The sequence below is a fragment of the Lactuca serriola genome, chromosome 5 (assembly GCF_051521515.1).
Source record: "Lactuca serriola cultivar US96UC23 chromosome 5, Lser_US96UC23_V15, whole genome shotgun sequence".
NCBI lineage: Eukaryota > Viridiplantae > Streptophyta > Magnoliopsida > Asterales > Asteraceae > Lactuca > Lactuca serriola.
Window position 1 is genome coordinate 69,721,730 of NC_136412.1, and position 18,343 is coordinate 69,740,072.

The window sequence follows — 18,343 nt, forward strand, 5'->3', positions numbered from 1 at the left end:
CCACCTTTAGTGTTGTGAAGCAAATTTGCTTGAAAAACATACAAAGATCTACAATTGGTGTAGAAGTTTCTTTGTCCAATAACGCTCTAACTCCAATCGGTATCAAACGTTGCATAAGAATGTGATAGTCATGAGATTCCAGCCCAATAATGTTAGTATCATTATTCACCACTTTCTTACTAATGTTAGATCCAAACCCATCTGGCAATTTAACATCTCTTATAAATTGACAAAAGATTTTGCAGTCAGGTGTCTTGAATGAGTAGCTTGCATGTGGTCTAGTGAACTTGTCACCCTTTTTTGCAACCATTGATTATGCCAAATATTCAGATTTCTCAATTCCTCACTTGGATTTGATGAGTCTTTACTCTTATCATTCATCATAGAAGTACCCAAAAGACTCTCACCCACATTTTTTTCAACATGCATCCCATCAAAGTTGTGCTTAAGATGCAGAGAAGACCAATACTCGAGCTCAAAAAATATGCTACGTGTCGACCAGTTCAACTCGAATACTTGTCAATCCATGTTTTCCTTAAGAGTCTTAGGATGTTTACCCAGTTTATGAAGTAGTAGATGACTTAGTTGCTCTTGTATTTCTTCATCAGTAAAGTGTCTCAGAGTGGGTCTTGTCTCGGGTTGCCCGTTAAATTTCAAACTCATCCTTAATGGATCATCAGCATCTAAAAAACGACGATGACCGATATAAATGACTTTATTTACTGCACGGTATGAGGGAGTGTCTTCATTGCAAGTCAGGCATGCTCTATACCCTTGTCCGCTCCAATCCGATAAACTACTATGAGCTGGAAATTCATTTATGGTTATTTTTCTGTTATAGCTACCTAATTTTTTTCATTTTTTCCATGCATACAAATCACATATATAATTTCAACACTCATACACATACACATATACAAATAATACTCATACAAATAACACTCAAAAACAATTCTGACGACATTTCCGATAAGAATTCCAAAATTCCAAATAATAACCATACAAATAACACACAAAAACATACAAATCACATATATAATTTCAAAAGTTATGAAAATGAACCTATGCTAGTGTAATTTCGAGATTTTCCGGTAACAATTCTGGCAACAAATCCGACAGAGCTAGATTTTCCGGCAAGGGTTCCAAAAACCTTAAATTAAACACTTAAAACCAGTAAGGATAACACCAAAACGGAAGTTGAATAGAAAATAGGCGAGAAATCGAACCTAAAATCGATATTCTGTCGCTGCAGATGAATGTGTGGTCGACGGGCCAAGAGAAACCTGATGAAAGAAAAAAAAAGACAATTAAAAATGAAGCGGCTAAATAGCCCTTTTGGATGTGCAAAATTTGAACCATTATTGTCAGGCCCTCTACTATTCTCTTTTTCTAATTGCAAGTTCGATCAAGGGAATATCGATAAACAAGGAAAGGATTAATGATGGGTGTTTAGTGGTGGTGTTGATGATGGGTGTGATGGCGACTAAGGTTGATGTTGATGAAGGCAGAGAGGAGACTCAACAGGGTTGGATGATCAGAAGATGAGTGTGACATGGATGGTGGTCGTCGGCATCACTAACTACTCAGCTACCATAGTCTCCACGTTCGAATCAAAGGCGGGGAGGTTTAGGTTCGTGGAGCTGTGATTGGGAGTAAATTTTGGTGAGCAGACAATTTATGACCGGCTTACCCGTTTTGTTTTATCAATAATGACCTTCTAAACACAAAACTATAGACTTTGTTTCCTCAGAGTAAAAAAACGATAAGTGACATTTTATCTCAATGAAAACCTTATTACATGGAACTCACAGAAACAACAAAGCGTGTCACTTTCATCGTGTGAAGCATAAACTTTATGGTAGCTACAATTGTCACATGTCAAGTAGTTTGCATCATGTATCATCATACCTTACATAAACTCATACTTAACGTCATAAGAAAGACGCAAGCCACAGCCACAGCAAATAAAACATATGAGAAATATACAGATTAATAAAATCAAATTCAATATAATCAACATATACACGGACGGACTGTAGATTATTATACGACAACGTAGTCATTGTTCCTTTTCTTTGTTCTAGCGTTCAAGAGCTTCTTTATCACCCATATTATGAAGAATATTGTGTGGATGAAGGCAACAAACAAGAATAGCAGTATCCATACAAAGCACATGTAAAGTGTTGGAGCATTCACCCATGTATCAGGGGACATCCAGGCTATCTCCTGTAAATAAGTAAGGGTTGTAAAAAACAAGATGCAAACAGTTGCGAGGTTGAGCACCCATAAAGTGAACTTGTTCCTTAGAGAGATTCCACTCAGCAACACCAGAGCAATCATCATTGAAATAACCATGATTATGGTATTCTGTATCACGAATATGGTGAAATTACCCATTACTACTTCTGTTTGAACTGCGTTTCCCAGAGGTCCATCTTTAGAACCAGTAAACGTTCCTCCTGGAGGGTGTAGCCCAGAATAGAATGATGTTCCTGCCACTAATATTGCTGCCAGAATCAGAATCCCACGTTGTTTCTCCAACCAATCTCCATTGTGATTCAGATACCAATTCCATATTCTTGACATACATCCTTTAGGCTTGCTTTCCGGATTGGCAACTGTGTCTGAGGATTTCGATTCTGTTGACCTTTGAAATGGTCTAAAGGAATGACTTACATCTTTAGATCTCAGAAAGTTGGCTTCGATAAGCAAACTACGAATTTGTAGTGCACTGAGATCCTGTAGACAATGATCAAGAATATCAAGTGCTGTGAACCCATGTCCATTAACAATGTTTCCCACTGCTCTAACACTTGGTTTCTGAAGCAGATAATTAACAGTCTGCACATATAATCATAAACATGAGCAATTCGACATTTACAGATCAGTCAAAAGTGATCTTAATTAATTAAAAGGAAAGTTAAAACAAAACCTGGATCTGTTTATGAACGACAGCTAGGTGAAGGAGGGTGTTGTCGTTGCGATCTGTGAGCTTGGCCAGCTCTTCTTCATTCCATAGTTCAGACAGCAATTTCATCGCCTCAAAGCGATTCCAAGTGATGCAGGTATGTAAAATGGTATCCCCGTTTCCCTGTAGCTCTTTACCAAGATCAGGTTCTTTCTGAATCAGAGCTTTTAATATCTCTAATTGTTCATTCATGGCAGCCAACTGCAGCGCTGTTCTTCCTTCTTGGTCGTGGAAACGCCATCCTTCAGGACTCATCACGTTCAAGAGTTCACATACAATCTCCACGTGGCCCTCCGCGGATGCCAAGTGGAGGGCTGTTCTTCGTAGCGAATCATGTGACATAGCGAGTATCGGCTTTTTACGGACAAGAATCTTCACGAAATCGAGGTGGCCTCTCAAGGCTGCAATGTGCAATGGTGTTTCGTTGAAGCAGCTGAGCGAAATTCTGTCAAGAACTAGCTCGTCTTCCTGGAACAATGCATTAAGGAGTTGTACATTTCCTGTTAAGGATGCATCGAACAGGTTTAGGTCCATTTTGTGTTTCGAATGTGGAAAAGTTGCTGTATTTACATGTATATATTCTTATATATATAAAGTAAACGTTGGCCAGAAATTACAAAGTAAAACTCACTGATTGCTTAACGTTATGGATAACGTGTTTGTTTGAATAGTATATAGTATAATTTTTAGTACATAATTAGATAGTCTTCTCAAATTACTCGGCGAGTAATAAAAAAAATATGCCAGGAGAGAAATTGACTAATTAACATGAGTAGCCCTTTTACAATATCAATAATTATAGGTACGACTTTGTACAAGTTGAAGTTGAATGTTTCATACGATTATTGATTCTTAACATAAAATCATTAATAGGACAATTTTTTAAAGAAATTTTGTGAATGGTTCGTAGGTTTCATAGTAACTTTTGCAAAGTCACATATATATTTTTTTGTGATAACGGTAATTAAGTTTTTAGTTTGTCCATATTAGGTCATTAAGGTTTTTTTTTGTGTGTATTAAATCAATATGGTTGTTATTACCGTTTAGAAATAGTATTTTTACCGGTTTTTTCCTGTTTAAACGGTAAAAATAACTATTTCTAAACGGTAATAACAACCATAATGGTCTAATACGCACAAAAAAACCTTAGCGATCTAATACAAACAAACGGGAAACCTAATTACCCTCTTAAGTCATTAACCCTAATTATTTAGAAAACATGCTTACTAATCAATGTGAGTAACTTGTTTGACTGAAAATAGTTAGCTTCCATTTAAATTTATCACACAACCCTTCCAGAATTTCCAAGTCCAAAAACTCATATGATTGATGGTCTTCATTACATAAATATGTAACATTTTATCAATAACTTCTTTTTTGTCATTTAAATGTTTACATGAACATATCCATATGTACAAAAACAATCTCACTTTGATACCTCCCATCAATGTCTACATTTGATAACGAATGGAAATGTAAAACCAACAGGGACTTGCAAAGGATGTCTATTATCAATTATTTTATAAACAACAAAACCACAATATGAACTAAGAAACTGAAGTTGCAAAATGAATAAAAAATCAGCACATAAACAAACACATACAGACTATATAGAACACATAAACGGAAGTTTATAAAGCATGAAACTTAATGACAAGAAAAGTAAAAAAAAAAAAAAAAACTTAAAGGAGACTTTATAGAAAGAAAGATCACCCTTACTTGCCACAAATGGTTGAAGACATTCACAAGAAGATCAATCTGACCATGGAATCCACATGTTGTCTGATCATGACTTCAGTAGTTTATCTACTGAAACGTAAGAATTACAATTGAACAATATTAGCATTTGAAAAGGGAATTAGGGTTTTAGAGAAAACGACGAAGGGTTTAAAAGAAATTTGGACCATTTCTCCATTTGTGCATGTCATCCTTGCGCAGGGGTCATGCTAATCTTCTCTGTATCGTTCCAATTTTATCGGATGTCCCCGAAGGGACGACTATAGATGAAGAGCTTCGCTATATAGAGGAGAAGCAGGTTCTTCTTCTGTTCGATATGGGACGACGCGAGTTCTAAACGAACTAGTTTACTCTTGATGGTCATATATTTTCAATGTCTTTAAAATTAGGGTTAATGACTTAGGAGGGTAATTAGGTTTCCAGTTTGTCCGTATTATGTAACTGAAGTTTTTTTTTGTGCGTATTAGACCAATATGGTTGTTATTACCGTTTAGAAATATTCCTTTTTACCGGTTAAACAAGAAGAAACCGGTAAAAAGGAATATTTCTAAATGGTAATAACAACTATATTGGTCTAATACGCACAAAAAAAACCTTAGTGCCTAATACGGACAAACTAGAAACCTAATTACCATCCTAAGTCATTATCCCATACTTTTTTATCAACCCGTAAAATTGGTGGGTATTATATCATATATTATCATACTTTTATTTAATTACTAAGTTATAGCCCATGGGAACCACGATTATAAAAATAATTAAATTTTTATAATAAAACTCATAATTATTAATCAATTATGTTCAATAAATTATTAATTAAATATGATTTTGTAGGATTTTTAATATATAAGTACAATTAATTGTGGCAACTATAATCGAAACTTATTCAAGATGAATGTAAATGTCTCCTAAAAATCAAGGATTCAATAAATACTTGTCTAAGTTATTATTAACATACCTTTTAAAAAATAGAAAATGATGAGAAAATGATAAATTTCATTTTTTATAAAGTATTTGAAAATAAAACATAATTTATGAGAAAATGACAAGTGATAGTAATAACTATTCTTTTATTAGTACTAGTTGTGATACTAATGTATTATATGAGTTTATTTAAGAACAAAGAAGTTAAATATAAAGGTCAAAATATTTGAGAACTTTGAATTTATAAGAAAATGAGAAAAATAATGAATTATTATAATAGAAATATTTTTCATCTTTTAAATTTAAACAAATAATTTAAATAAATAAAAGAAACTAATAAGCTTTAATTTTGAAATTTTGAAATTAAAATGTAAGTTTATTAATGAAATTGATATCCATTTATTTCAATTATTATATTAAAATATGATGTAAAATTTAATAAAACTGAAAAACTCATAAAATGAAATATGAAAAATTAATTCAAAATGACGACAAAATGACATTTAGCAAATTGAATGAGAGTGTAACAACTAGTAAAAAAACATTCATTTATTAGAGAAGATAAACATATATTATATACTAAAGGGTTTTTTAAAAATAAACAAATAAATAAATAAAAACCCCTTATATCTTTAGAAAAATACCCTTTTGTCTTGTCTATCAAATCATTTTTTTATTTTTTATGTTTTTTTTTCTTTTTTGATTATTTTTGTTACAATTTAGTTTATAATAATAATTATTTTTTATTAAATCAATTATATAGAATATTTAAATAAACTTATTATATAGTTTATTTTATTTTTTATTTATACATTTCTGATTTTTTTCCGATTAATTTAGATAGCTTTCCAATTTTTTCATTTTTTTCTGTTTCCAAATTTTCTTAAATATTTTGGTAAATAAGCTCCCTCTTTATGAAAAAAAATATCTGAATTTTTCCCTTTTGATTTTTTTTTTTTTAGTTTTGGTTGATTAAAAGTCTTGTTCGTTTATCCGAAACCAGATTTTAGAAACTGCATCATCGAAATCTGAAACGTTCTTTATAGCTTAGGTTATTTAATCTGAAAACGGTTATAGACTAATCTGAAACCTTAAAAAACATAAGTTATTTAATACGAACATAATTATTGGCTAATATGAAACAAGTTTCGAGTTATGCATAGGCATAGGCTAAATATGAATCCATAAACGATTACACTTCAAAAACTAGTTCGGATGTAGTGTTGTTCTTTTATGATGTTTTGTTTCTTTATAATATTTAGTGATGATATAAATTAATATTTTTAGACATAACACTATAATATATTTTGATGCAAAAATTCCAAATTCCATAGTAATCTATTGTCCAAACTAGATAATCTTTCCACTTTTTTACACATCCAAATTGAAGGCATCCAAACAAAATCAATCATTTTCTTTTTCAAAACTGTAAGTGTTGGGTCTAATGGATTGCATCAATTGTAATTATTTAGTATAGTCCATTTTATGTAACGGGTTGGACATGTCCACCCGGTGTCTTTAATGATTAGGGTTAACCTAAAAATAGTGCACGCATGCACCGTATCTACTGTCGATTCTCCTGTAACCCTACTCTACCCTTACAGTAGCAATTCTTCATCAAGTTCTTCTAAGTCAGAGATTATTAGTCATTCGACGCTATTTTGATCATTGTGTTCTTTGTTTTGATTCAATTACCTCGTTGAAATCTATCGATCTACTAATCATTGTTCTAACAATTGGTATCAGAGTAGGAGATTGTGTAAATGTACGCAAATCTTCTGTCGAGTGTCATTAGGGTTTCCGCTTTTATTAGATATGTTCTAGTCGTCTCCATCGATGTTATCGATAGTAGACGTTGAATCTTGATCTATATTCTAACCTAAACTTGATTTCAGTTTACACATCTGATTCTTAACATGTTTCATTGAATCGACAACATGCAACATGACTATTCTCACGTTAACTCCATCAATCTCTCAAGCAGCATCGGATCTACTACAAGGATCCCCATACTCTTTCCGAACGATTATGAAGTGCGGGCACTGCATTTTGAGGATTATGTGTTAAGGCTTGAAGATAATGGATCCTTGATATGGGATGCCATAACTAAGGAGACGTTTGCTCAAACTGGTATAAAAAGGGTTATCAAAACTCAAGCTGAGTACAACGATCTTCTTCTGGAAGTTGTAGATATACCAAAATATGAAAAGGACAAGCTAATCAGCAATGTCAAGGCCATGAGGATCATCCATTCTGCTTTGTCTGCCGACACGTTTCGCTTAGTAATATCTTGTGAAACAGCAAAAGAAATATATGAAAGGCTTAGAGAACTCTACTCAAGTGACGTTGATCTTGAGCATTCTATCAGACCTTGTTACTTTTAGAGTTTGGAGATTGTATTCAAAAGCCTGAGGAGAAACTAGACCAAACATTCAACCGTTACAACCATCTTTTGAGCAGGATGGTGAAGCACAAGATAAAACATGAATTGATAGATCAGAAGGTCACGTCCATGAGCGGTTCAAAAAATACTCCTTGGCAAAGCTTGTTGGTATTCTAAGGTCACACGAGGATGACGTGACAAGTGAGGAAAAAGTTGTTTCTAGCATGGGATCATTAGCTCTTGTTTCAAAAGGAAAAAGGATTGATGATGATTATTCGGAGTCTGATCTCTCCGATTGTGAACTCTCAAAAGAAGAGTATGTTATGATGGTGCCAATCCCAAAAGGTTCGCAAAGAAGAATTTTGGATGAAACATAAATCGAAACTGGCAAGGAAGTTACAGCTCAGAGAAGACGAAGGATGAGAGTTCCAGCAACTCTCAAAAGGAAGAAGTAAAGAATGAGAAATGCTTGTAAGAGACTACGGCTATGACTGCAATTATTGTCATGGAAAAAATCATCTGGCTAAGGAGTGCATGCTAAGAAGAATTAATGAGAAGAAAGAGGAAGAGGATGATGAGGCTCATTTTCTTAAGAAGTTGGAGGAAATTAAAAAAATTACAGATGAAGCTAAACCTGCTTTGATTGTGCAGGAACAGGATGATGAGTTTGGAAGATTCGAAGAGTGGTCGACTGATTCAGAGGACGAAAAAATTCATAAACCAACTCACGGTAGAAGCTTCGTTGTGAAGGATGATGTTTCGCATTTCAGTGGAAGATGCTTGATGGTCAGCAATGACATTTTAGAGCAAAGGGGTTACGCTATTGATGGCGGCCAGGATTCTGACAACTGCTTCGCTACGAAACTTGTTTTGGAGAAAATCAGTAAATGTGAGAAGATGATCAGTAAGGTAAATTCTATTCTCGAATCTCTAAACATTCCTATCACGCGGTATGAAACTGAATTAAAAGATTTAAGATTTACATTTTCAAGTTTCAGTGATAGTCTAAAACAAACCCGTTTAACCAATTCTAACTTAACCAATCAACTCGGCAGGGTTTCGAACAAAAGTGTAGAGAGGCGCATGTGGACTGAGAAGTTAGAGTCGGATTTAGCTAGGTCTGGGGATGATCTAATTTACTCGCAACGTGACAATTTAGGGCTTCTAACACAATGAAACACTTTTTGTTTAATAGCAAAAAGGCTTTATTTTAATATTACACAAATGCATATTGACTGTCAAATAGGAAAGAAAATCCACAAGATGATTCTGTTATTGAATTGAAAGAGGACGAAATCGATGCAGACTGTTATAGATGCGAATTAATCGTGACATCAGAAGAAGTCTCGGATGCCTACAAAATCGGTATGGACAAAATTGAATCTTACATACAGTCCAAAGACTATAAAGAAATGTTAAGACAAATTTTGGATGAAAAAAATAAAGAGAAAATCAAATTTGAAACTGTACAGAAATTTGACTCTTTATGCACTAAGTTGAGTTCAGAAAATAAACTTAATGTTGAAAATGTGTATGAATTCGACGATGATAGTGACATGAGTGAGATCTCTTTGGAGGATGAAGTTGATTGTTTAGAATTTATTAAAAGTGAACCTGAACCAGCGAAAGTCTTAATTTCTGAAAATTCAGTTGAGTTTGCTCGTATTTCTGAAAATAATACAAATATTTTAAAAGAAAAAGCTTTAGTTTTCCAAAGGGTTAGAACAGTTCCTAACCAAGTTTTCGCAACTACTAGACTGATCAAAAACCAGACAATAGAACTAACATCTCTGGTAGAAAAAGACAATGATGATGGGTGCGACATGTATTGTTGGTCAACCCCTATCGACAATGCAGACGAAACCAAAGGTCTCTCTGAAATGACCTCTTGGAGAACAAAGGGAAGATATGTAGCAGAACCGCTGAACAAGGTGAACTCAAGCTATGAGAAAGGGAGTCCGAGTGGAACCAAGAGTGTTCCAAATGATACATTATCTGAAATGGCTGAAAATCCTGTCATAAAGTCGAAACCTAGGGCTAGTGTTCATAAGTATTCTAAGCATTGTGTTGTGTAAAAACGTTAGAGAAATGCGAGATATAATAAAAATCTAAAGGAAAGAAAGCATTTCTGGCCAAAAATCCTAACTTCGTTTTTCAAGAAAAATCATCCAATCCAAATGCGAAAGTCTCTTCACATGTGAACCCTAGGAGTTTTTCATGAAATCAGTCTTAGTCTCCACTGGTTTCAAAACAAAAAGTTTTCCAAAAACCCTTTTTTCAAATCAAGCAAAACCTATGGAGAAGTCAAAGTCTCACTTCTCTCCTAACAAGAATGCTTCTTATTCAGCCACGACATCAAAAGATGTTAAGGGCAAAGAAAAAGTAGTTTCGGAGCCTAAAATTCCTTTCAAGAGATCCGAAACTAACCCAAAGAGAGTTGAGAAGAAGTTTGCCAAGCAACAAATCCAACATAAACAAAGAAAAATATCAACAAAGGATAAAAACTCAAAAGATAATAGAATCACTATTTTTCAAATCAGAAAGAAAGATAACTCCACCTTAATTAAAAGATCTTATTTAGTTGATGTTGCAATTACTTTTCCTGTGAAAACCTCACGTGGACCCAAACAACTTTGGGTTCCTAAATCTTTTTAATTTTTGTTGGTGATTCGTGATGAGCAGTTTGACTCTGAATGGTACATTGATAGTGGCTGCTCGCGTCACATGACACGAAGGAAGGAAGTTTTGAGAGAGTTTAGAGCTCTGAAGGATGGAGGAAGGGAGAAGTTTGGTAATAATACACTCGGAGAAATCAAGGGATACGGAATGATCACGAATGGGGAAATTTCCATTCGCAAGGTAGCATACGTGCAAGGCCTGCAACACAACCTAATTAGTTTATCACAATTGGTTGTAGGGACAGGCTTGAAAGTGTCATTTGACGATGAAGGATCGAAGAAAATTGAGAAGAAATCCAAAACTGTGATGTTGAAATCCAAGCGAGAAGGTTAGATGTATCCACTTAATTTGAATCCCACCAAAGGGAAACTTGCTATCTGCCTACTTACAAAAGCTTCTTCAGATGATAGCTGGATGTGAAACCGTAGACTCTTGCACCTCAATTTCAAAGACATCAATAAACTCGTTCTTTGTGATCATGTGTGAGGGATTCCACTCTTGAAATTAGATAAAGAACATCTTTGTGTAGCCTGCGAATTAGGGAAGCAGAGTAGGAAGATTCATCCAACAGTTATGAACACCAAAGTCATAGAACCACTTGAACTTTTGCATATAAATCTTTTTGGTCCTTCTACAATTGAATGCATTGGTGGTAACAAATATATACTTGTAATTGTTGATGATTTTTCTAGAATTACCTAGGTGCATTTTCTTAAGTAGAAAACAGAAGCCATTCCCAAGATCAAGGATTTTAGAAAGCAGATTGAAATACAACTACGAGAGATGGTTCGTAACATTCGCAGTGACAATAGTTTGGAATTCAAAAACAAACGTTTGAAAATTTTCTGACTACGAAAGGAGTAACTCACAACTTTTCGGCTCCTTACACTCCTAAACAGAATGGGGTCGTTGAAAGATGAAACCGATCTTTGCGCAAAGCTGCGAGAACCATGCTGTCATTTGCGAATCTGCCACTGTACTTCTAGGCAGGTGCTATTGGAACATCCTGATTTACTCAAAGTCGATCAATCCTCCATAAGCGATTTTCTGTTACTCCTTATGAAATTCTTAATAATAGAAAACCTAATGTTAAGTTTTTCCATGTCTTTGGTTCCAGGCGCTTCATCTTTAATTCTAAGGAAGACGGGAACAAATTCGATGAGAAAGATGACGAAGGAATTTTCTTGGGGTATTCTTTAATGTCGAAGGCATATTGGATTCTAAACAAAAGATCAAAAAGAATCGAAGAGACCTACTATGTCACCTTTGATGACACTTATTTCAAGAAGTATCAGAAGGTCGACTCCCAATCAAAGGAAATCTTTCCCGTGAAAAATCCGATGATAATTCCTCTCTCTAGCCTTTCTTAGGAATTCATGAACCTCTTTGACGAACCAGACAAGGCAATTTCTTCAGAATCCAATGCAGTAGATAACAGAGAAGACGAATTTAAAAATATTATTGATGATGTTGCGAAAAAAATGGAACACGAGCACCCGACTCCGAAAGACTCTTAAATTCCATCTCAATCAAGAGTTGTGAATGCTACACCGCAGGGGGGGAGGGTTTCACTTCAAACCTCCTCATCTCATACACATGTTCAGGGGGAGAACGAAACCCCTGAAATCAGCTTAGAATCTCCACTCCAGGGGGAGGGTTCACCTCAGAGTGAAGAAGAACATACATTATTCGAGGGGGAGAATGACAATACGAATGATGATTCGGATGTGCAGTCAGAATTTGAGGATGTAAATGTTGAATTGGATCCAATATATGATCCAAATTACCCTCCTTTGACCAAATGGACTTGGGATCATCCCAGAACACAAGTAATTAGAGAAGCCTCTGTAGGAGTTCTTACGAGGGCACAACAAAAAGCGAATCGGACTACTATTCTCCAAAATGGAATTTCATATGTTTAATTCATTTATCACCAAGATTGAGCCCAAAAACATTAAAATTTCTCTTGATCATTCTGATTGGGTGCAAGCAGCTCAATGAGTTCAAACGAAACAAGGTTTGGAGATTGATTCCCACTTCGAAGGATGTATCAGTTGTCGGTCTAAAATGGGTTTTTCGTAACAAACTAGACAAAGAGGGAAATGTGATACGAAACAAGGCGCAACTAGTTGTTAAGGGGTATTGCCAAGAAGAAGGCATTGACTACGAAGAAATCTTCGCACCAGTTGCAAGGTTGTTCGCATTTTTCTGGTGTATGCAACTCACAAGAACTCCGAAATCTTTCAAATGGACGTTAAGTCTATGGTCTAAAGCAAGCTCCACGAGCCTGGTATGAAACTCATACTAGATTCTTAAAACAAGCTAAATTTAAACAAGGTTCAGTTGACCCAACCTTCTTTTGCAAGAAAGATGGTGACCATTTGATGATTATCCAAATTTATGTTGATGGCATCATCTTCGTTTCTACAAATCCCAATTTAACTGCTGAGTTCCGAAAATTGATGGAAATTAAATTTGAGATTAGCTCCATGGGTCGAATTAACTTTTTCCTTGGTTTGAACATAACACAGAGTCAGGAGGGAAACTTTATCAACCAGGGGGCTTACACAAAGACCTTACTTACTTAGTTTGGAATGGTGGGTGATTCGAAGGTAAAGGTTCCAATGGCATTCAGAACGAAACTAACACCGTCTTTGGACAAACCGACTGCTGATATGACACTCTGTCATCAAATGATAGGGTCATTGATGTATCTAACTGCTAGTCGTCCAGACATCATGTTTTTTGTTTGCTATTGTGATAGTTTTCAAGTGAATTCTCGCGAACCCCACATGATTACTATTAAGATCATATTCATGTATCTTAAACGAACCTTCTCGCTCGGAATATGGTACCCTTCCAGTTTAGGGTTCTTTGTGCAAGCGTTTTCGGATGCTGATCTTGGAGGTTATGGTTTAGATCGAAAGAGTACAATGGGAGGATGTTAATTTCTTGATGTCAAACTTGTTAGTTGGCAATCAAAGAAACAAATATGCATCTCCCTATCAACTGTTGAAACATAGTACATAGTCACTGCCTCTTGTACTTCACAAGTAATGTGGATTCAAATTCAGCTTCGTGACTATGGTATCAATATGAAGCAAATCCCCTTGTATTGCGATTTTGAGAGCGCCATTCGCATATTCCACAATCTAATGCAACACTCTAAGACCAAACACATTGCCCTGAGGTATCACTTCATCAAAGATCACGTGGAAGATGGAACTGTCGAGATTCACTTTGTTAGATCCGCTGATCAACTGGCTGACATCTTCACAAAAGCCTTACCTTAACAAACCTTTAATCGCATTCTTCAAGGCTTATGAATGATTGAGGCTGAATCAATTCCGAAACTACCTTCGCAGTCTTAAAGTTTTGGTTGAACTGCGAATTGGTGCGAATGTTCGCAGTGACTCGCAATCCACTGTTCACACTGCGAATTGGTGTGAATGTTCGCAGTGACTCGCAGTCTACTGTTCATTCGTGGTTCGGAACTTCATGTATCCTTTGTACATTTTTCTTTATTGCTACTTATTTCATTTTTTCTGTTTTTATTTCATTTTTAGAAATCGAAAATCCAAAAATATATTTTATTTCTTTCTTTTCTTATTTCTTTTTCAGAAAAACAAAAATACAAAAATATTTTCTTTATTTTCAATTCTTATTTCTTTTCATAAAATATTCAAAAATACCAAAAAGATTAGATAATTTAGCATAATTGAAAACACATATCATGATGATCTCAATTATGAATGATGGGGCAGGTAAATATTTCGAATCTCTAAACTAGTTAAGTGTCCCTAGAAGCATGTTGTTGCATGTAGTCTAAAGCATCTAAGACTCTATGTTGAAGCCTTAATGAATCAATAACACCAATCGTTTCTTCCCAAATAGGCTGTTTTTCACATAAGTTATAAGCTACCTTACTCTCCTCATATTAAGTTAAGAGTTGACTGCTTGGTCACTTTCGCATAGTAGAGGTACATTTTTCTTTGGAACCACATCCCGCTACATCTTCATCAATCTCGCATTCATGAATGTAACCATTGAGACTCTCAGATATTACCACTGAGGTTTATGGTTACACGAATTATGTGTTTATGATCTTCAATTCATTATCACCACGAATTGAGTGAAACCCAAAATCCAACACATATTTAAGAATTGACAGTGAACAATAAACATGTTCTATATTTTTCACCAAGGAATTAACGAATGTCCATGTTCGTGGTTTGTACCCTGAAATCTCCTTTTATTTTTGTGAGATCTTAAGGAAATGTTCTAGACCTAATACTTTTCTTCCCATAAGATCCAATTTTTATTTTTTCTTGAGATTTCCATACTATCCAACTACTAAACATATTCCAAAGCATACTTGTTCTTATGGCTACACTGGTCAGACAAGTACTTCATATGAACGTTTGGACTTATTTTGAGTTTCAGACTTAGTTGAAGAAGAAGCCACCCCTTTCAACTTGTTAAAAGAAGCCTTTCGCTATTTCTCCACAAACAGATGATCGTAATTCAATAGGACACCACACAAGCACTTCAAAGTCTCTTTTGACTACGAAGGAAAAGATCGTTGCCCGGGATCCCTCTGCTTTATGTCTTTAATGACATCACTAGAATCCCTTAGAGAACTTGTTTTATTTCTTTATCTTTGACACACTCTTGCACGAAGGTCTTTTTTATTTTCAAAATTCTGGTCCATTGCCCTAATGTTTACTTTTAGGTTCGGAGTACAGTAAATGGTGATACATTGCGAACGTAAGAAATTACGAAAGTTTGGAATTGCGAAAGTATGAAACTGCGGAAGTCAGCAACTGAAACGTCGGTATTTGTGGATAAGATTAGAACTTGGGTGCATGAAAACTGAAATGACGTCTGTTGTCAGTTATGCCGCCTGACGTCACAGTTGTCAGTCACGCCTTTTGAGGCGTTTTTTTCAGTGATTGGGATCATCAACCGTCAGATTTTTTCTCTCTTATCAAATCGTATATAAGGATTTCAATGCTTCATTGTTTATTACCACTTTCAAAAGAAATTGAAATTCATCCGGAATTTTCTCTCTCTACTCTTCATCATCTTCTTCACCAAGCAACAATGGCAGACTCTTTTGAAATTCCTTCAGTCGCTGAACAGATGGCACAATCAACACTGTTGAACATCAAGGCAAACCAGAATCTCATCCTAGACCTTGAACCAACTAAGTTCGACATCTTTCTTCAGTCTCTCATCAATTTCTTGTGCTATTCACCACTAGTAATCGCCCTGAAGAAATTAAGAATGTACCCCTGGTTCATCTGTCCAAGGCGTATTAGATTGCTAGCTACCAACAAGGGGAAGATATGACCACTTTTGAAGTCGACAACAAGAAAACCCAGATCACTAAGTCTAGGTTCTGCAACCTCCTAGGACTTCCTCAAGTTCGTGACCTAGTCGATCCGGAATCTATCCCCAACTCTGCTCGCTTGGAGATGTTCTATCAAATGGGCTATAATGAGTATTTAGCCGTTGTCTCCAAATTCAAGAAGCCTAATCTTCCACATGTATGGAATGTTCTGTTCATCTTGCTTTTCAAAAGCTTCTCTGAAAGGGTAACAGGCTCAGACTGTGCGAGCAAGCTGTTCATGACCCTCATGTATGGTGTTTACTCAGGAGTCAATCTTGACTATGGATCGATGCTTTAGGATCGACTGGTTCAGAGTACGATTTCCACAACCAGACACAATGAAATTTTATGTGCACATTTTTGGACAACTGATGTACAATGGGCTATCAATCACCACAGCATTCCAGTAATAGAGGGTTCGATTATAGCTAACATTCAAGTTTTCCACGCCACTAACATCATTCTGTCAGACACTACCAAATTCGCCTTTATCGGATCAATACCGGAATCAATGCTTCGCAACGTACCTACTACCAGTGAAGTAATTCAAGCCTATCGCAGTATATCGGCTTCTGGTCCAAGACCAATGACTGATGAAAGACAAAAGGTACTTGATGAGGTTAATAAGCCAAAGAAAGGGGGTAAACGAAAAGGGAAAGTTGGTCCGTACGAACCAGTCCAGACTCCAAAGAAGAAAGTGAAGCGACAATGTTTTAGCCTGGGAGGATTTACTCTAATGTTTTGATATATGATTTGGATACAGTGTTTTGGCATGATTTTTTGAGATATTACCACTTATGTTTTTATCTGATGATTGGATTACTATGATTTATAATGATTTAAAACGAATTTTTTGGACTGTATTTTTGGGGTGTTTCAAGTTGGTATCAGAGCCTTGGTTTGAGGGATTCAGGTACACTCCCGGGTGTGTCTGGACTCAAACTGAGGACTTGGTATGAAAATTTTCAAAAGAAAATCATTTTTATATAAAAAGGATTTTGAAGATAGAAAAGAAATTTGAAAAGAGAAAAAGAACTTTGAAAAGAAAAAAGGGTGTGGTGCATGCAATCAGTCGATCTCAAGTAAGTACTCCTAAATTACCCATACAAGTTTATGTTATGATATGTTTATGAGAACTGGATGCTAGATTAGGGCTAAGGATCTAGGAAGGATGCCTTATGTGTCTATTATATGTATATCAACTTTATGAACTGCATGCTAGTACATATCAGTCGGTGATGGCCTGAATGAGATACACTTGATTATGTTTACCCAAAATAATTTCTGAAGGTTAGGTCTAGCTCTATTTCGCAGCTCTTGTTTTAGTCCAACCGTTGTAGGGTAGGATCTCTCATTCGAAGAATTATCTAGTACTGATATATAATGGTATTCGCGAGCTAGTTAGGGGTAGATAGCAGGGACTTCTTATGCAGCTAATGGTGAAGAGTGGGTTGGTGATTACCCTGGGGCACTGTTTTGAAAATCCCGACTAGGTCCCAATTAATCCTTAGGCGCTACTCGACCGATTAGAGGGCGCCTAGCGATTAATCATTGCATACATAATGAGTGAAACATTATAAAACGATGAAATTTTAGCATTTTGAAGAAGTTTTATCGCAATGGAAACTATTTGAGGCATGATTAGTGTTATATTAATCATATTAACCTATTTTGTTATCATATTAGTGGTATGTACGAACTTTGATGTGATATTAGTCATATTTAATTTTTTAAAATTCAACAAATTAGTAATTAATGGTCCCCGATTAATCTCCCCCTAGCCGATTAATCCCTTGACCATAGTCCATCGAATAACTAACGTCGAGCGTTTTTTACAATCTTGCCTTGGGGTAAGCCTAGTGTCACACCCCCGAACCGTAAAAACAAACGGCGGAAACGTTCGGAGGTGTATGACGTCATGCGTAGTATCACAACAATTGCATCATAGTAATCAAAGTAAACACAACCATTACATTACATATGAATATTTACATTTGTTTGAAAAACATAGTTTGTATACATTAGTATCTGACAAAAGTAAAAGACAAGACTCCAAAATGCTCCGTCTTCTCCAAAAGCTGGCAAGAGTACCTATCTATTGTTGTCCTGAGAATACAAGAGGTTTTGAAAACGTATCAGCATAAAGCTGGTGAGTTCATAAGCATATTTTTGTAATGAAAACTAACCACTGAATTTGTATGAATGATTGATTTTCATTATATGTAAATTATGGTTTGTATCTTTTGAAAACCCTGGCCAC

At 35.4% G+C, this 18,343-nt stretch overlaps 1 protein-coding gene and 1 non-coding gene across 2 annotated transcripts; both read right to left on the reverse strand.

Annotated features, from left to right (window-relative positions):
• Positions 1-1,805: 1,805 nt before the first annotated feature.
• LOC145050325 (uncharacterized) lies at positions 1,806-3,510 on the reverse strand. Its single transcript, XM_078998594.1, has 2 exons — positions 2,933-3,510; positions 1,806-2,841 (listed from the first exon to the last, which is right to left on the reverse strand). The coding sequence occupies exons 1-2, from the start codon at positions 3,500-3,502 to the stop codon at positions 2,044-2,046; spliced, it is 1,368 nt and encodes a 455-aa protein (XP_078854720.1). The 5' UTR covers positions 3,503-3,510; the 3' UTR covers positions 1,806-2,043.
• A 1,350-nt stretch (positions 3,511-4,860) lies between these two features.
• LOC145055811 (U6 spliceosomal RNA) lies at positions 4,861-4,963 on the reverse strand. The gene has a single exon (XR_013685363.1). It is a non-coding gene; the product is annotated as a U6 spliceosomal RNA (small nuclear RNA).
• Positions 4,964-18,343: the final 13,380 nt, after the last annotated feature.